Raw genomic sequence first — 20,246 nt, 5'->3', positions numbered from 1 at the left:
TCATTAGTTGCGTATAACACCCAGTGCTCATGCCAACACGTGCCCTCCTTAATACCCATCACCCTGTTACCCCATCCCCCCACCCTCTTTTTTTTTTTTAAGAAGATTTATTTATTTATTTATTTATTTGAGACGGGGGAGAGAGCATGTGGACATGCATGCTCATGCAGGGGATGGGGCAGAGGGAGGAGTGAGTCTTAAGCAGACTCCCTGCTGAGCATGGAGCCTCATGCAGGGCTTGATCCCAGGACCCTGAGATCATGACCTGAGCCGAAATCAAGAGTCTGTCACTTACCCGACTGAGCCATCCAGGCACCCCTTAAGATTTTATTTTTAAGTAAACTCTACCCGATGTGGGGCTCGAACTTAAAACCCCTAAATGAAGAATTGCATGCTCTACCGACTGAGCCCCTCAGGTGCCCCATAACTATGGAAGTTTTTAAACACTACCAAGAAAGAATAAACTAACGAACTTCCATATAATTTCCTGATCAGCTTTATCATTCTATTATTACTGTTATTCCTATGATAGTTTCCTGATATTTTAAGACTTTATATAATCAAAATTTTTCCATTGAAAAGTTGCGAAAATAGTATAAGGAATTCTCATATACTGTTTACCCAGATTCCCTCATTGTTTACATTTTGCCTGTTTTGTGGCTCCGTCAGCCGCATAACACCAGGAATATACCTGTGATTCAGTGACAGCTTATTTTAGCTTTCTGAAGGAAGAAAGCCCTACATACGGATATCAGGAAGTATCTTTGGAAGAGGGATTTAGGAGAGGCTGATTATAGAATGTTAGCACCCTTAAGTTGGTATATTAGATATTATACTACATGATAGTGTTATCAATGAAATATTAGCTATCTAGTGAGTTACTACTAATAGTCGTTAATAGTGTTGCCTATTAGATAATGCTGGAAAACCTTATATAACATCGTGTTATGTAACCCACAGTCTTGTAGTTAATTTTGTTCTGTTTTTCATTTAAAGGCCTTATAACCAGTCTCTCCTCCCCTGTCCCAGTTCAGAGTCCCAATTTTATGCATTGCCTTAAGCTGTATATTTGTTTATAAACATTTTACAAAAACTTTATCATACTTGATGTTCATTAATGTGGAATGCATTCCACAGCCTTTGTCTTTTTCATTGATGCTTTTCTTTTTGAACATCTTGTTTTTCCATGCCCAATGTGGGGCCTCAAACTTGTGACCTCAAGATCAAGAGCATGCTGTACTCACTGAGCCACGTGCCCCTGTTCTGGAAGCTTTTATTTTTATTTATTTATTTATTTTTTAGACTTTATTTCTTTATTTAGAGAGAGGGCGAATGCGAGTTGGGGGAAGGAGCAGAGGGAGAGAGAGACTCTTAAGCAGACTCCGCGCTCAGTGTGGAGCCCGACAAGGGGCTCAATCCTATGACCCTGTGATCGGGACCTGAACCGAAATCAAAGTCGGATGCCCAATGGACTGAGCCATCCAGGCACTGGTTCTTGATGCTTTTATAGAGTGTAGAGGGAAGTGATTTTGGAGAAAGTTCTTCCTTTGGGGTGTGTCTGACATGTTTAGGTTTTGTTACGTGTCGTTGGCAGGGGCTCCACAGAAGCATGGAGGCCTCCTTGTCATTGCAGCATAACAGGGGCCAAAGGATGTTGGTTTGTCCGTGTCTTGGTGAACTCAACTTTGTTGACTAGCTAAGGTGGTTTCTATTAGGTTTCTCTCCATTGTAAAGTTACAATTTTTTTTAAATCAGAATTAATAAAAGTATTCTTATGGGAAGATACACTTATTAGCAGACATTCTGCTGTGAGGACAAGCTTCCCGTTCTCCCCTACGTTTTCACTCATTCATTCAAGTGTAAATATTGTATCAACATGGACTTAGAATCCATAAATTTGTTTTGCTGATTTAAATGACCTGTAGATGGACAAACATTTACTTTTACCAACTTGAGGTATGGTGTAGATATCCTAGAATTTACCCATTTTAATTACACAAATCAATGATTTTTTAAAAAGATGTTTTTATTTCTTCATTTGAGAGAGAGGATTTTTATTTATTGATTTGAGAGAGAGCGAGCGAGCAGGGGGTATGGGGCAGAGGGAGAGGGAGAAGCAGATACCAGGACCCTTAGCCAACTGAGCCACCCAGGTGCCCCATGAATCACTGATTTTAGTAACCTTGCTGAGTGGTGCAGCCATTGCTATAATTCAGTTTAAACCAGTTTGATTTCCCCAGTTGGATTTCTCATGCCCATTTTCAGTTAACACCCCATTTTCTCCCCTAACACCCTGGCGACCTGCTTTCTGTCTCCATAGATTTCCGTCTTCTGGACATTTCACAGAAATAGAATCCGACGGTACCTGACCTTTTGTGACTGGCGTCTTTCACTTTCAGCAGTGTTTACAAGGTTCATCCATGCTGTAGCGTGATCAGTACTCCTTTATTTTAATTGGCCAATAATATTCCATTGTATGGTTTGGCGCAATTTGTTCATTCCTGCATAGGTCATAGGTCGACATTTCGGTGGTCTCCATTTTGAGGGTTATTAATGAATAATGCTGCTGTGAGCGTGCGTGTGTGGGTTCACAGTCATTCATCCCTGTAAGGGAGCAGCATTCCGGGCTACTTTAATGTCTTTTTTCTGCCTTCCTAGGTGCCCCGGGAGGTGCAGCTCTGCCTTTCTGGGATCTGTGCAACTCGGGACTCTGCACACGCCTGGAAGTAAGAGGACACATGACCATGTTCAAGGTGAGTCGGGCTTGCCTCTCTCACTTCCCAAATTTCATCTCATTACTCAGGTCATCACACATTTTTTGGGGACGACTCAAGCAAAGCAACAGGCATTTCGAGGACCTGTTTTGCATCAGGGTCTTACTTTGTCCCTTTTGAGTTTACTTTGCATATATTTTGGGGTTTTGTTTTATTATTATTTATCTTAGTGAGTAAGAAAAATGACTAAAATGAGAGATTCCCCCACTTCATTACTTCCGGGTTGACAAATGAGCTGTTTTAATTTTCTCCTACTTTTTTTTTTTTTTTTTTAAAGATTTTATTTATTTGACAGAGAGAGAGAGACAGCGAGAGAGGGAACACAAGCAGGGGGAGTGGGAGAGGAAGAAGCAGGCTTCATAGCGCAGGTGCCTGACGTGGCTCGATCCCAGAACGCCGGGATCACGCCCTGAGCCAAAGGCAGACGCTTAACCGCTGTGCCACCCAGGCGCCCCTAATTTTCTCCTACTCTTATCCTTGTGGGCGTTCATAACTGAATTTGTATTCGTAGCATACACCTAATTTTAAATTCTGATTTTTTTCCCTTTAATGTTACGTAATGTTCATTTTTTACGGTTGCATCCCATTCCTGTTGAATGATGTACCTTCCTATCTTTAACTCCTTCCCATTCACAGACACGTCCATGGTTTCAGGATTTTACTGTCTTAAGCAACACTGCGGTGACCACTTTCCGACATAAAACCTTGTCCCCCCAGATCAACTCTGAAAACAGTCTGCCGGCTTTTTGTCCTCACGTTTGATACGTGCCAGGTAGGCTGGCTTTTAGGTGGACTGTCCAACCACAGGCTCAGCAGAGCCGCTGGAAGTGCTACCTCACATGGACGCGGCTGCAGGTTTGCACACAGCGAGAGCTGGATTCCACCCTCCCGGTGCCTCGGGCCTGCTATTGGCCAGTGACTTGCACTCTGTGCATTGGCTCCTCAGAGCGGCTGAGGGAGGAGGTGTCGGTCTTATCTTCATCTTCAACATGTGAATATGAGAGACTGGCTCACATTCACACAAGAAACCAAGGGCAGGAATGTGAGGTATTCTGCTTGAGTGAAAGAGGTAGGAAGACAGAAAGAGTTCATTTCTGGCCCTGGGGCCTGTGGCGTGTGCGTCTAGAGTGCTCTCCTTTTTTTTTTTTTTTAAGGTTTTATTTATTTGTCAGAGAGAGAGACAGAGCACAAGCAGAGAGAGCGGCAGGGAGAGAGAGAAGCACACTTCCCACGGAGCAGGGAGCCCAGTATGGGACTTGATCCCAGGACCTAGGTTCATGACCTGAGCCGAAGGCAGACGCTTCACCCTGTGAGCCACCCAGGCGTCCCTGGAGGGTTCTTCTGAGAGATGATTTCCACAGGTGACGCTGTTTCCCGACCCCCATCGGGGTGTGTCTCTTCCTGTGGTCGCTCCCCTTCACTGACCTGCTTGACACTGCAGGCACAAAGACAGCAGTTAGCACAGTCGCTGTATAAAATCTTTAAATTCCTCTGTGGCAAGAGACACCTTACATAGAATTACCAGGAACAGTAACGTGGGGCGAAAATATTTACCACAGAGATGCCGAAAAAGAGACAAAGCCCATCATGGGAAACTTATGCATAAGTTTCCAAGAAGGGAAAAACCCAAAGGCATACAAAGAAGGACATGCACAGCCATGTTAAAAATGAAAAATACAAGTACACGTCTGAACAGGGTAGTTCTGGGTTTTTTTTTTTTAAGATTTTATTTAATTTGAGGGATACAACGAGAGCGCGTGCACGAGTGGGGGTGGGGAGGGAAGGAGAGGGAGAAGCAGACTCTCGGCTGAGCAGGGAGCCCAATGTAGGGCTTGATCCTAGGACTCCAGGATCATGACCTGAGCTGAAGGCAGATGCTTAACTGACTGAGCCACCCAGGTGCCCCTGTAAAGGTAGTTCTATTAATTTATAATCAAGTAAGTGGGAGTACTAATACAAATTGTTCTTCCAAATCAGATCACCAAAACCATGAAAAAACGTATAACCGGCTCTTGGCCATCGTATGGAGAACCTGGGTTGTCGTATTCTCTTGAAAGATTAGGGAAGTAGGAAGAAGATTGGGAAGAAAAGCTGCCATCCTATGATCATAATTTTAAATGTGCCTATTTTTGACCTTTTGATTTTCTCTTGCAACTATTTTCAAGTCATCAGACAGGGCAACAAGGTCTACATAGACCGATGTTTTTGCAGGATGGGTTATAATGAGAAAAATACATAAAATTCAATACCGTTTGTTCAGAACAGGTAAGGATAGAGGAACTGTTCTCTGGGAGAACACACAGCCACAAAATGAAACGAGAAAGGCACTGATGCTCGCTGCATGAAGAAATAATACGAATGATACCACGTGTTTGTTGGGTAGGCACTTACCGTGTGCCATGCGCTGTTCCAAAGGCTGTAGGTATTCCCTTGTTTAGTCCTTGAAAGAACTCCATCGTGGAAGGACCACATACAGAGAAGCAGCTCAGGCACGCAGGCAGACTTGTCCGGAGTCACACAGCTCGTAAAGCACAGACCCTTGGGAATCACGCTGAGGCCTGCTTTTCCGGAACATGATGCCAAATGTTACATGGGGCGAACCACACCACTGTCCCACAGGGCTACCTGAAGCTTGTGAGTTTGGCACATGTTAAAGCAAAGGGACAGGGTTCGTGGGTGAGACAGGAAGAAGGTAAGTAGAAGCAAATATGTTTGGACTGAATCGCAAAATGCTTCTGGGACAATCGGCAACAGGCACCGAAAAGCAAAACGTGGGTTGTTCGGGATGTGTATTCAGAGCTCTTGGTGGTTACTTGTAAGTAGACTCCATGGAGACACAAAATAAAAATATTAAGGACATTGTCATTGCCACACTTTCTGGTGAGGCTGAGGACAGTCAACGGGTGGCATTGGCAGGGTAGAAGGAGAAGGGCCTGGAAGCCTATGGATGGACTTGAGTCCCTCAAACTCTGAAGCCACTTCCCACCATCCTCTCCTCTTCCTCAGTGCTGTCCCGCTCCCAGTGGCCACCGGCTGTGAGATTGAGGTCGCATGTGCTTGGTGTTGTAGGAGACGGTGACGTTCAAGGACGTGGCGGTGGTCTTCACGGAGGAGGAGCTGGGGCTGCTGGACCCTGCCCAGAGGAAGCTGTATGGAGACGTGATGCTGGAGAACTTCAGGAACCTGATTTCTGTGGGTGAGGACAGGCGCTCTGGGCCTCAGTGTCAGTCTCCTGGATTGGCTCTGTGTCCTCGTGTGTTCAAGGCTTCCTGGGTCTTGAAATGCTCACCTGCATTGATGGGATCCCAGTAGTTTTTAATGAAATAAAGTAGAAAATTTCAGTGTGTTATCTCAGGTTGAAAATCTCAGTTTGCTGTAACAGCAAAAATCTCCCGCCAATTGTGTGATAGACATTGGTTAGAAATAGGTTTCTGTCATGCGTATATGTGTGGGTCTTGAAATAGGTCATATTTTTTTAAATGTTTCAAAAACGCTGATATTGATTAATTGACTAGTATGTGTAGGCATCCAAAGAGCCAGTCAATTATACCTTTCGTGTGTTCATTTTATTTTTTAATTTTTTAAAAAAGATTTTTATTTATTTATTTATTGGGGGGGGGCGGCAGGAGTGGGGAGGAGGGGCAGAGGGAGAAGCGGACTCCGCTGAGTGGCGAGTCCCGATGCAGGACTTGATCCCAGGACCCCAGGATCATGACCTGAGCCAAAGGCAGATGCTTAACCGACTGAGGCAACCAGGCGCCCTTGTGTGTTCATTTTAAATATGTGACTTTGCATGTTCACAATGCCCCACCCCTTCAGACATGATATATGCTGCTTAGAGAAAGCAAAAAAGCTTTGGATGATGCTAGAAACCCACAGAGAAGAGAAATCAGGTTAAGATCCAAGCAGATGGGAGTCCTTGCAGGTGTCTTCCATGTGTCTTACTTCTTTCTGCCCCCTTTGCTGTCACCTGGTCCAAATTGCCAGCCCCCGTCTTGGACTGTTTCAGCCGTCTTTGCACGGCACGCCTGTTGCCACCCCTCCGCCTGTGTTGTCTGTTCTCCACGTAGCAGCCAGCGTGATCCTTAGGAAGTGTAAGTCAGGGTGCCATTCCTCTGCTTAAAACCCTTTACAGCTTATTTTTCTTGGAGTTAAAGCCTCTTTTTTTATTTTTTAAAGATTTTATTTATTTGAGAGAGAGAGTGGGAGCACATGCACAAACGGTAGGCAGAGGGAGAGGGAGAAGCAGACTCCCCTCAGATCAGGGAGCCCCATTCGGGACTCAATCCCAGGACCCTGAGATCATGACGTGAGTGGAAGGCAGACACTTAACCGACTGAGCCACTCTTTAAGAGTTAAAGCCTCTAGAAAGAGTCCTCCATGGTGTGCTCCTCTCTCCCACTTCCTCTCTGAACACATCCCCTCTCCGCTTTCTCTTGCTCTGCCCCCTCCACTCACCTTGCCCCCCGCCATGTTTCTCAGCCCTGCCAGGGACACGGTAGTGCCCGCCGCCGCTGTAACAAATTGCCACACACCTCACGGCTTAGAGCGACACAGACAGACTGCCGTACAGTTCTCTGGGTCAGAGGTGTGGCCTGGTTCTTACTGGCTTCATAGTGTCTGCACAGATGCATTTCTTTTTGGAGGCTCTAGGGGGAATCTGTGTCTTTGCTTTTTCAGCTTCTAGAAGTTACCCCAGGTTTTTAAACTGTGGTGCCTTTCCTGTATCCTCACCACCAGCAGCATTGCTTCTCCCTGACCATTCTGCACTCACGTTGCCTTCCTGTGCTCTTCTTCCACCTTGAAGGATCCTCTCAATTGCCGTGAACCCACCCGGATAACAGGATAGTCTTACTTCTGTCTGCAACCTTAATTCCCTTTCGCTGTGTAATGTAAAGTATTCTAGGCTCCAAAAGGCAGGACATGGATTCTTCGAGAGCCAGTTAATCTGCCTACTACATGTCCTTCTGCCTCAGAGCCCTTACTGTCTGGCCAACATACTCTTTTACCTGAAATCCTTCTGTCCCCTCCCTTTCCTCCCTTTTCCCCTCTCTTCCCCTCTCTTCCTTCCCCTCCCGCCTGCCTTCCTTCCTTCCTTCCTTCCTTCCTTCCTTCCTTCCTTCCTTCCTCTCTTTGCTCAGTTTCAGTGTCACAGGAAAGACCTTTTCTGACCAACTTAACTAAAACATCACCCCCCTTTACTCTCCTTGTTCCTCTTTATATTGTGCCTCATAATGTTTTTGTTTGCTTGCTCATCTCTTCTCTGTACCCCTGGAGTGTGATCCCCATGCGTGAGGGATTGTGACCGTTTTGTTCATTGCTCTATCCTCAGTGCCTAGAATCACTGGGGGTGTGGCAGGTGTCTGGAAATACTTGTTGACTTGGTGAATGTGTTAATGGATGGGAGACCCCCATGTCTCCATGGGTCAGGGAGATAACTGTACGTCCTGTGCAAACCAGAGTGAATGAATGATGTCGCAGAACGTTAATTTTGTCTTCTGATGAATGCCTACCCAGTTAACTTCCTAGTTCACTTACTTTCTTGGGGTGCCCTTGGCATGAATATGTGTTTGGGTGTGTGCACTTGACCTGTGTCCCAGAGAAACTTATAAGCGTTGTAGTTGTGACCATACTGAGTAACACCCTTTGCCTGCGGCTTTCCTGGAATCTTCCACTGGGGGGCATTTTCATTTCTGGGAAGAGTATTTTGGAACAAGAATTCTGACTCTGATTCTCAGATCTCCCAACAGAGGAGAATGCTCTGTTTCCTACAGTGTCCGACAGTTTCAACCAGGTTGCAAGCTGCCTTCCTCTTGAAGATTTGCCATCTGAAGCCCATTTGTCTCTTTCAGAGCCCCCCCCACCACCATGTTACTGCCCCTGGGTTTCCCCTTCCCTGTCCTTGAGGGGGAACATGTAAGGTGAGAGTAATAGGAGACACATACCTGAATGCTGCCTGTGTTTCTGGTTCAAAAATATATCATGCTTTTATTTCCTACAAATTTAGTCATTAAACAGATGTTAAAGAATATAGATGTCATACAGTTTTTCCTTGACTTTTTTTTATGAATATTGGGTGTTTTTCAACTAGTGAACATTCTAACCTAGAATCAGGAAACTAATTGTCACGTACTCAGAGATGCTCCCTGCTTCCCTCACACAACTACTCTCACTCCTTTTTTTTTTTTTTAAGATTTATTTATTTGAGCAGGAGAGAGCATGTTTGTGAGCGGTGGGAGGGCAGAGGGAGAGAGAGAGAATCCTCAAGCAGACTCCCTGCCAAGCACAGAACCTGACACAGGGCTTGATCTCACAACCCTAAGATCATGACCTGAACCAAATCAAGAGCCAGCTGCTTAACTGACTGACCACCCAGGAGCCCCCCACAACTACTCTTTTTAAGGGTCACTTTGTTACATATAAGCATGAACTACATGGCCTGACAAAAAGTACATACTCACCTAAGTGATATTTCTCCAAGATTCTGTTCTTGCAGCTTATCTTTCCGTGTGAACAGTTTGTTTAGTTAAGGACTGGGTAGCTTCTAGAACCAAAGTTTTCAAGTGTTTTGAGCACGAGCCATAGTAAGAAACACATCTTTCATTGTAATCGGAACAAACATTTCATGTGTCGGTTTATATCTGTGATTTTCATAGGCATTTTATGTAACAACTGTCCTGTTGGCTGTGATGCTTTGACAATTTCTGTCCTGGTTCTTTTTCTGAAAGCTTATTATAAGCCTTTAAATCTTTTCAGCTTACTGAAGTATGGGAGTTTCTTAGTTTGAATAATTGTTGTGTTGCTATTTTATCTACGTGTCGTGCGTCCACAGTTTTTCCATACTCTTATCAGAGAGACAGTCCTAAAGCTTCAGAAGGAACCAGCGATGGGCCCTCCTTCCTTTTCACCCCAGGGATTCTTGCTACCGTTGATTTTCTTTCTTTCTTTCTTTCTTTCTTTCTTTCTTTCTTTCTTTCTTTCTTTCTTTCTTTCTTTTTCTTTCTCTTTCTTTTTCTTTCTTTCTTTCTTTCTTTCTTTCTTTTTTTCTTTCTTTCTTTCTTTCTTTCTTTCTTTCTTTCTTTCTTTCTTTTTCTCTCTCTCTCTCTCTTTTTTTAAGGTTTTTATTTATTTACTTGAGAGAGAGCACAGAGGAAGAGAGAGAAGCAGACTCCCTGCTGAGCAGAGAGCCCAACACGGGGCTTGATTCCAGGACCCCGAGACCATTACTTGAGCCAAAGGCAGATACTTAACCAACTGAGCCACCCAGGTGCCCCCACCTTTGACTTTTTTACTATCATCCTGCTTCCTGTCCCTCTGGCTCAGCTTGATGTCCCCTGTATAGCTTTTCAGCTTCCCAGCAAAACCAGTGTTCTGTGCCTCTCCTATTTCAAATAACTTACTTGGAAAAGATATTTTTCTTCTAGGACTTGGCTTAAACTCTCACCAAAATAGTCAAACTGGAATTCATTTATTCATTCAACATGCATTTGTTGACTACTCACCATGCTCTGGGCATGGTTCTGGACATTGGTTATAAAGTAGGAGAGTGTGAAATGTGTTGAGCCTACAGGGTGTAACATGCTTCCCTCCTTGACGCTGCATCATGGTGGGAAAGACATGGAGAACAACAGATGACGTAGCACGTCACATGGCGCGAGGTGTTGCATGGCACATAGACCAGGAGGGCTGGGAGTCGCTGGGGTGAACTGGGTGAGGACAGGATTGATTGTTTTACACTGGGTGGTAAAGGGGCTCGTTGCTGGGCCCCTAAAAATCTGAGGAACCATCATGCATCTGTCTGGGAAGAGTTCCTGGCAGGATTGAACTCCCGCTCTAGGGTTGGCTTTCAGAGTTTATCCTGTGACCTCATCTTTTCCTCCCAGGCTCCATCTCTGTTGTTTTCACTTTTTTTCTAGAGATCTGAATTAGTTAGGTTTTGGAGCCATGTATGTTTTCTGTTCAACTTTATTTCCCTTTTGTCCTCCTGAAGGAAACTTGCCTGTAGAACTAAAGTTCCACTCTCTGCTTTAGGCTGTGTTTTAGTTAGTGTGGCCTTGGGTATTTGCTCCCAAACCCCCAAGTCATTTTAGACATTCCAGTCACCTCAACACTGAAGTAACTTTCCAATGAAGTGACCCAAGGCTTATATGGTTATATAGAGGCTGTTTACCACATGTCTACTGGGTTGAAAGAGGGGGCAGCTTTTAACTGACTATTCATACAGGTAGGGGAGTGAATTTCTCTCTCTTTTTTAAAAAGATTTTATTTATTTATTTGGCAGGGGGAGAGAGAGAACAAGAAGGGGAGGGACAGAGGGAGAAGCAGACTCCCTGCTGAACAGGGGGCCCAATGCGGGGCTCAATCCCAGGACCCTGGGATCATGATCTGAGCCAAAGGCAGATGCTTAACTGAGCCACCCAGGTGCCCCGAATTTCTCTTATAAACTTTTTTTCAGTAGTGCTTTCAGAGACTATTCTTTTTGAGGCAGTTTTAGGTTCATAGCAAAATTGAGAGGAAGGGGTATAGATCTCCCATATATCCCCTGTCCCCAGGCACCCACAGCCTCTTACATTATCAGTGTCCCCTGCCAGATAAAACCGATGAGCCTATACTGACACATCATTATCACTGAGTCTGTACTTTACATTAGGGTTCACTCTTGGCGTCGTACATCGTACGGACTTGGACAAATGGATAAAGCCATGTGTCCATCAGTATTGTATCATAGAGAATGATTACACTGCCTGTTATCCTCTCTTCTCCACCTATTCATCCTTCCCCTCTAGCCCTTGGCAACCACTGATCTTTCTACTGTGTCCATACTTTTGCCTTTTCAAGAATGTTGCATAGTTGGAATCATACTTTTCAGTTTGGCTTCTTTCCCTTATTCATATACATTTATGTTTTCTCCATATCATTTCATGGCTTAATAGCTCATTTCTTTTTAGCACCAAATCATATTCTGTCGTGTGGATGTACCACAGTTAATATGTATCTATTCATCTACTGGAGGACATCTTGGTTCCTTCCACGTTTTGTCCTTATGAATAAATCTGCTGTGAACATCTCTGTATAGTTTTCTGTGTGGGCTTAAAATTTCAACTCCTTTTGGTTAATACCAAATTGTGCAATAGCAGGAGAGTATGATAAGAGTATGTCTCATTTTGTAAAAAACCACCAAACTCTTCCAAGGTGGCTGTACCATTTTGCATTCCCACTGGGAATGAATGAGAGTTCCTGTTGCTCCACAACGTGGCAGCATTTGATGGTGTCGGTGTTCTGGATTTTGGCCATTCTAGTAAGTGTTTAGGGTATCTCAGTGTTTGGACTGCATTTCCCTGATTACATAAGATGTGGAGCATCTTTTCATATGCTTATTGGCCCATCTCCATATTTTCTTCACTAAGGTGTATATTAAGGTCTTTGGTTCATTTTTTAACCAGGTTCTTTTTTTTCCTTATTGTTGAGTTTTTAAAAAAGTACTTCTTAAGCTAATTGAAAAGTTTATTGAAAAAATAATCTCCAAATGTTTAGATAACCTTTGAATAAATGTAGAGACTTGGGAATACCAATGGGATAAACCTTTTAGAAAACATCTTTCTGAACTTAAATTATTAGAAGTGTCAAAAATTTGTAATAGTAGCCAACTCATTTAATGTTTGTCCAAACAGAAAGATAAGATTAGGTGAACATGTTGTGCAGAATTTCCAGGAATACTTTGAATACATAAATATAAATATTTCAAGGCATTTGATATTAGGATATATAACACAAACCCCAAATTTGATTGTTATTGCTTTTCCTGTAGTTCTAGTTGATTCGTATTTTATTTTCTATGGTAACGTGTCTGTTTCCATAATTTATTAAGTACATAACTTACTATTCAAGATTCTACACTGATTTTCAAATTCAGTGGAAAAAATGGCCATAGGTTAACAGTTTGAATCATATCAATTTTTGATTAAGTCTTTGACATCTAACTTGTACCTCTCTTAGACTTGGTGTGTACTTGCTTAGTGGATAGGAGCCCACTGGACCTTCTCTTGGGTTCCATACACATGTAAACCAGAGAGTAAGATACACAGTGGAAAAGACCAACTGAATATTCTCTTAATGCTCTGTGAGCATTAAAGTCTCACACTCTCTCCTAATTGTGAAATCTTGAAAACACTGAACAAAGCCTTCAGTTGTCCACATCTCTGCATTCTGTCTTTACAGGAGGAAAGATCCAAAGTAAGATGAAGACTATTTTAGAAGCAGAACCACCTGAAGAGCTTTCCTGCTGGCGGATCTGGCAACAGATTGCAAGTGACTTACACAGGTGTCAGGGCTCCATGATAAAGAGTTCTCAGCTCCCCAAAGAAGGTGATTCACCCCGACAGGTTGGGGCAGGACAGTCTGTAACTCACACTCGCCAGAAACCTGACCGGCGTAGTGAATTTAAGAAATATTTCAATGATGCCTCCAGCCTTGATCTTCATCAACAAACACACTCAGGAGTGAAGTCTCATACCTGTCGTGAGTGTGGAAAAAGCTTCTGTTACAGCTCAGCACTTCTTATTCATCAGAGAGTTCACCTGGGAGAGAAACGCTACAAGTGTGAGGAGTGTGGTAAGGAATTCAGTCAGAGCTCATGTCTGCAAACTCATCAAAAAGTTCACACGGTGGAGAAGCCATTCAAGTGTGAGAAGTGTGGGAATGGCTTCTGTCGTAGATCAGCACTTAATGTTCATTACAAATTGCACATGGAAGAGAAACCTTATAATTGCGACCAATGTGGAAGGGCCTTCATTCATGCTTCACATCTCCAGGAACATCAGCGAATCCACACTGGGGAGAAACCCTTCAAATGTGATAAATGTGGTAAGAATTTCCGACGTAGATCATCACTTAATAGTCATTGTATGGTCCACACAGGAGAAAAACTGTATAAATGTGAGGAGTGCGGTAAGTGTTTCTTTTGTAGCTCGAATCTTCATATCCATCAGAAGGGCCACACACGAGAGAAACCTTATAAATGTGAGGAGTGTGGGAAGGGCTTCATTCAGCCTTCGCATTTTCGGGCCCATCAGAGAATCCATACTGGAGAGAAACCGTATATATGCAAAGTGTGTGGTAAAGGCTTTACTATGAGTTCAAATCTCCAAGCACATCAGAGAGTCCACACAGGAGAGAAACCATACAAATGTGATGAGTGTGGGAAGAACTTCGGGACAAAAACTCGTTATCAAGTTCATCTGGTAGTCCACACGGGGGAGAGACCCTATAAATGTGAGTTATGTGGGAAGGACTTCAGTCAGAGAGCATATCTTCAGTCCCATCTGAAGACCCATAGCGTAGAGAAACCTTACAAGTGTGAGGAGTGTGGGCAGGGCTTCAATCAGAGTTCCCGACTTCAGATTCACCAGCTGATCCATACGGGTGAGAAACCACACAAATGTGAAGAGTGTGGGAAGGGATTCAATCGTAGAGCCGATCTCAAAATTCACTGCAGAATCCACACAGGAGAGAAACCATTTAATTGCGAGGAGTGTGGGAAAGTATTCAGGCAGGCCGCAAATCTTCTGGCACACCAGAGAATCCACAGTGGAGAGAAACCATTCAAATGTGAGGAGTGTGGGAAGAGTTTTGGTCGCAGTTCACACCTCCAAGCCCATCAGAAAGTCCACACTGGAGAAAAGCCGTACAAATGTGAGGAGTGTGGGAAGGGCTTCAAGTGGAGCTTGAATCTTGACATGCATCAGAGGGTCCACACAGGAGAGAAACCCTACAAGTGTGGGGAGTGTGGGAAGCACTTCAGTCAGGCCTCAAGTCTGAAGGTTCATCAGAGTGTCCACAGTGAGGAGAAACCGTACAAATGTGACGCGTGTGGCAAGGTCTTCCGCCACTCTTCGCAGCTGCAGTCTCATCAGCGGGTTCACACAGGGGAGACGCCTTACAAGTGTGAGACGTGTGGTCAGAGCTTCCGTTGGCGATCAAAACTTTCACATCATCGCAAAACCCACGGTGGCAGTACCTTTTATGAAAATAACAAGAGTGGTAGGAACATCAAAGAATCATCAGAAAGAAGTTCTCCAAAATGATGCTTTATAAAACCCTGAATTCTTATCCTCACTGAGTTTCATAAGAGAGAAAATACTTGTGTTAGTTTAGTTGGTATTTAAGCAATAATTGAACCTATCTCAGTTTTCACCAGATCACACAGTGGAGAAACCTTGTAAGTGGTGTGGTAAGTCTTTGTTCAGAATCACTTAGGGGGTAGTAATACTTAGGAAGAGAGTCTGGTCTGGCCTTTAACACAAGCATAATGATGGGTATACCAGAGTTGATACCCACTGGAATGTAAGCTCCATGAGGGCAGGGACTTTGCTGCTAAATCTACACAGCCCTCACAGCTGGAGGCATCCTAATTCTGGACTTGCAAGTTATATTACAAAGCTGTAGTAAACAATGCTGTATGGTACTGGCACAAAAATAGACACATAGGACAAAAAACAGGATCGAAAACCCAGAGATGAACCCATCATTATATGGTCAGTTAATCTATAACAAAGCAGGAAAGAATATCCAATGGGAAAAATAGATTTTTTTTTCAACAAATGGTGTTGGGAAAACTGGACAGCCACATGCAAAAAAATGAAATTGGACTGCTGTCTTACACCATACGCAAAAATAAATTCAAAATGGATGAAAGACCTAAGTGTGAGACCTGAAACCATAAAAGTCCTTGAAAAAGCACAGGCAGTAATTTCTCTGACATCAGCTGTAGCAGCTTCTTTCTAGGTAGGTCTCCTGAGGCAAACGAAACAAAAGCAAAAATAAATTATTGGGACTATATCAAAACAAAAAACTTCTGTACGGCAAAGGAAGCAATCAAAGGCAACTGACTGAATGGGAGAAGATATTTGCCAATGACATATCTGATAAGGAGTTAGTATCCAAAATATATAAAGAATTTATAAAACTCAACACTCAAAAAATGAATAATCCAATTAAAAAGTAGGCACAAGACATGAATAGACATTTCTCCGAGAAGAAATCCAGATGGCCAACAGACACATGAAAAGATGCTCAACATTACTTATTATCAGGGAAATGCAAATCAAAAGTATAATGAGATAGCACTTCACACCTGTCAGAATGGGTAAAATCAACAACACAAGAAACAACAGGCTTTGGCAAGGATGTGGAGAAAGGGGAACCCTCCTGCACTGTTGATGGGAATGCAAACTGGTGCAGCCACTATGGAAAACAGTACAGAGGTTCCTCAAAAAGTTACAAATAGAACTACCCTATGATCTAGCAATTGTACTACTAGGTATTTACCCAAAGAATACAAAAATATTAATACAAAAGGATACATGCACCCCAGTGTTTATAGCAGCATTACTTAACAATTGCCAGACTATGGAAAGAGCCCAAGTGTCCATCGTTTGATGAATGGATAAAGAAGATGTGTATATATACAATGGAATATTATTCAGGCATAAAAAAGAATGAAATCTTGCCATTTACAACAACAACAGGTGGAGCTAGAGATGATTATGCTGAGTGAAATAAGTCAGTCAAAGACAAATACCATATGATTTCACTCATGCGGAATTTAAGAAGCAAAACAAATGAGCAAAGGAAGAAAAAGAGAGGCAAACCAGAAACGGACTCTTAAATATAGAGAACAAACTGATGGTTACCAGAGGGGAGGTGTTTGGGGGGGAATGGGTTACACAGGTGATGGGAATTAAGGAGTGCACTTGTGATGAGCGCTGGGTGACATATGGGATTGTTGAATCACTATGTTGTACACCTGAAACCAATACACTGTATGTTAACTAACTGGAATTTAAATAAAAGTTCAAAAAAATCTACACAACCTTAACGTTGACTAGTGCTTGTAGACGTGCTCACTACCTGTATGTTAAATAAACATAGGAAAATTGTACCCAGAGGAAGAAACCCGCAAAATAAAATTAATTCAGGAAATGAACATTTGTTTAAATGTAGACCACCTGATATTACGATCCACAATGTTAATGTTATTACTGTACTACAATTGGTTCCTCTCCTTGCATGGCCTCTGTTCTCAGGTTTGGTTCTTACCTGGGCCCCTGTCTGGTTTTCCAAGGATTGTATACAGTGTACGCAGTGTAATTTTTGTAATTTTTCTGACAGTACAGACTGAAAAGTTGTTTTTTCTTTTCAACTTTGCAAGGACTTGACTGCATTTCACACAACTAATCTTTTTTTTTTTTTTTTTTTTTTTTTATTTGACAGAGATAGAGACAGCCAGAGAGAGAGGGAACACAAGCAGAGGGAGTGGGAGAGGAAGAAGCAGGCTCATAGCAGAGGAGCCTGATGTGGGGCTCGATCCCACAACGCTGGGATCACGCCCTGAGCCGAAGGCAGACGCTTAACCGCTGTGCCACCCAGGCGCCCCTAATCTTTTTAATCTATCAGTGTGAAGGCAGGAATTTACTATAACACTTTGAAAGTGTCATCAGTAGTTACCAATAAGAGTTTCCTTAATCAACCTTGAATTGGTGATTTCGAACTGCATTTCCATCCCAACTCCAAGTGTTTGCTTTTAATTCCTGTAGTATTTATTAAAACATCTCACATAGGGTCTATACCTTATCCTCCACACCCATGAAAGGAATACCCCCCAGATTTTGTTATCAAATGTATTTGATATCAGTGTTATCAAATGTATTTCTGAGGCGAGATTGATACTTAAATTATGCTTTTCCCTAGTGGCAGCACTGAAGCATGGTCCTGGGAAAGGAGTATATGTCAGTGTAGGTTATACGTTGATTTGATTTGGAAATCAGATAATCAGAAGTTAAGATGATGAGATTAAAACGCCAAAAAGATGAGCAGCATATTGATGGTGTCACTGAGTTTTTGTAAATTGGAATAAGTGTGCATATGTAGGAATTTGAGTTTCGGTATATTCCTGTAATAACTTGAAGACTTTAAGATTATGGCAGATACCTGTAATGACGGGAGAAATACATAATACAGACTTTGAAAAATTATTGACTGTAGCCTTCATAGCCTAATCAAACATAAATCCTTGTGAGTCTATGAGTCTGTGTGCATGCATGTGTATATATGTACATGTATAAGAGAATGTGTAAAGGGATACTCTTCCATACTGGTTTTCCTTGGCAAGGAGCATATTGTGGTCTTTTCCCATTTTTTATTCCTCTCTCCCCTGCCCCTGGTATTTTTCCATCTGTGTTTAAGTTTTTCATTGAATATGGAATATTACCAAAGCAGTAAATTACTGTAATAGAATTAAGGTGAGTACCAGATAATTATCCCTTGAAGTTAAGCCGTTATGAGTGTTCTATATTATCGTATGGCAAAAAAGATCAAAATTAAGGAATGGGCTCTGGAAGCCCATTTCAAAACCAAGAACTTCTCTGATTGTTTCACATACACAAATAACTTGATGAGTTTTAACAGTTGTATCTTTGTGATTAATGCAGGCTGTGCTTTTAGTATAAATCCATAACACGGAGAGGGCAAATCTTGGAGCTAGAAGCAAAATACATACATTGTGGAGGCATTTAAAAAAAAAAAAAAAGGATTCCTTTCTGAAGTGGTGTGCGTGAAAAAAGAACATAAAATAATAGCAATTCACCCCCTGGATGTGGAACCAATAAAGAGGAAGAGCAGGTCTGGAGGCTGTTCTATAGTCAGACACAATGGTGACTTTCACTGTAGTTGGTTAAAGGGCTTTACTCAGCAATTGCTATCTAGTTGAGACAGGTTCCCACAGTTGATTTTCTGGACCACACATTCATAGGATGCTAGGTATTTACCAAGGCCTGTGTCGTCTCAATTTCTGTGGTATGTTGGGGGTTGCTAAGGCTACTAACATGTTCTTTCATTCTTTCTGAGTACTGGCAGGACACTGGAACTGATTTGCTGATACTGACAGGATACAAAGTAAAATGAGCAAAGAGGGAAGATAGGAAGGATGAAGTCTGGAGGAAATCAGGTGTAAGCTTCCCAGAGTTCTCTTCTTATGGAATCACAATGTACTAAGTTCCTTCAGCACTAGATTGTTGTAACACGTGTAACTGTCACCAGAGAGATGTATCAGAGACTCGATGCCCTAGATTTTTTATTGGGGGCTGGTCCCTTAGCCATTCTCTGCCTGGCATGTACCAAAATTAGAGACCCTCAGAAGGAAAATAGATATTCAGCATAAACCACGTTGCACAAAGGGCTTAGGCACTGTGAGATTCTCTTAGGGAATGCTAGGAATCCTCCAGAGCAATTCAAGTACCCAGACACTGATCAAGAGCCACCCTTGCAAGCAGGCCTCTCTAAGGATAGCAGTCTCAGCTCTATGTTAAACTTTTCTGCACACATAACATCAAAACCCAGTGCCTTCGTTTTGGTTTGGTTTGGTTATGGGTTTTTTTGTTGTTTTTGTTTTTGCTGTCATAAGATACCATACTAGGTTGTCAGGGAATTTGTAACAGAAAACTCAGTACATGAAAAAAAAATGAGTTGTCCTCACAACCCATAAGACTGCAGGTATGGCTTATTGGTTTAAAGTTCCTGAGAAATAGGATGGATGCTGCACAACTAAAAATACCTCTCCATACAGTGTTATTAATTATAAAAGGAAATATAGTAGGTATATCATGGAGAAATCTGGTGACTACTCTCTTAGCCAAAATGTTCATATCATTGGTAATAGAACAAACCAAATTGTAGGTTTCCTGATACAATGTGGCTTCACTATTTTTACTACCCAAAAATACACAATCAAATCTAGTCATGAAGGAATATCAGGTAAACCCAATTGACAAGACAGTCTTCTGCTTCACAATTACCTGACTGCAGAGAGCATAATTGCCTAAGGCTCCCGCTGCTGTGTTCTAAAACCCACTACACATTTGCATGGAGGCCAGTCTTACCATGATTGCTCCCAGTCAACACAATAAAAATCCTAAGATGGGCCCATTCTTGGAGGTTGGAACTCCCCTATCCAATGACTTTTTTTTCAGGGACTCCCTGACAGCTTTGAAGAACTTTACTTATATTACAAGGAAGTCTAGGATGATCACCAGATCTCTCTTCCAAAATTCTTCACTCAGGGTCACACTCGTACCATGATCTGATGGTTCTGACAGCCCTCTCCCCAAGCTTCCTGTCATTTTCTCTCACAGATGTTAACCCTAATAAAATCTTTGTGGGTTTTTAAAAAAAGATTTTTATTTTTGCTAGAGAGGGGGAGAGAGCACAAGCTGAGGTGGAGAGAGGCAGATGGAGAAGGAGACTCCCCGCTGAGCAGGGAGCCCGATACAAGGCTCGATCCCAGGACCCTGGGGATCATGACCTGAGCCAAAGGCAGACACTTAACTGACTGAGCCACCCAGTCCCCCCGACTAATAAAATATTTGTTCATTAAAAGTCTTGCTTAGTAGGGGCGCCTGGGTGGCACAGCGGTTAAGC

At 42.7% G+C, this 20,246-nt stretch overlaps 1 protein-coding gene across 8 annotated transcripts in view; it reads left to right on the top strand.

The window, feature by feature from the left end:
• The window catches only part of LOC100472897 (zinc finger protein 234), a 46,216-nt gene extending 30,790 nt beyond the window's left edge, over positions 1 to 15,426 (top strand). For 4 of the 8 annotated variants that reach the window (XM_019810389.2, XM_019810390.2, XM_034639242.1 and 1 more), the window contains 3 exons: positions 2,659 to 2,753; positions 5,844 to 5,970; positions 12,993 to 15,426. In XM_019810389.2, the coding sequence (XP_019665948.1) occupies positions 2,659 to 2,753; positions 5,844 to 5,970; positions 12,993 to 14,857 (2,087 nt within the window). In that variant the 3' untranslated portion in view covers positions 14,858 to 15,426. The other 4 variants (XM_034639243.1, XM_034639245.1, XM_019810391.2 and 1 more) reach the window with 4 other exon arrangements.
• The last annotated feature ends 4,820 nt before the right edge of the window (positions 15,427 to 20,246 follow it).

The sequence above is a fragment of the Ailuropoda melanoleuca genome, chromosome 12, assembly GCF_002007445.2.
Source record: "Ailuropoda melanoleuca isolate Jingjing chromosome 12, ASM200744v2, whole genome shotgun sequence".
NCBI classification, from domain to species: domain Eukaryota; kingdom Metazoa; phylum Chordata; class Mammalia; order Carnivora; family Ursidae; genus Ailuropoda; species Ailuropoda melanoleuca.
This window is presented reverse-complemented; position numbering and strand designations above follow the sequence as displayed.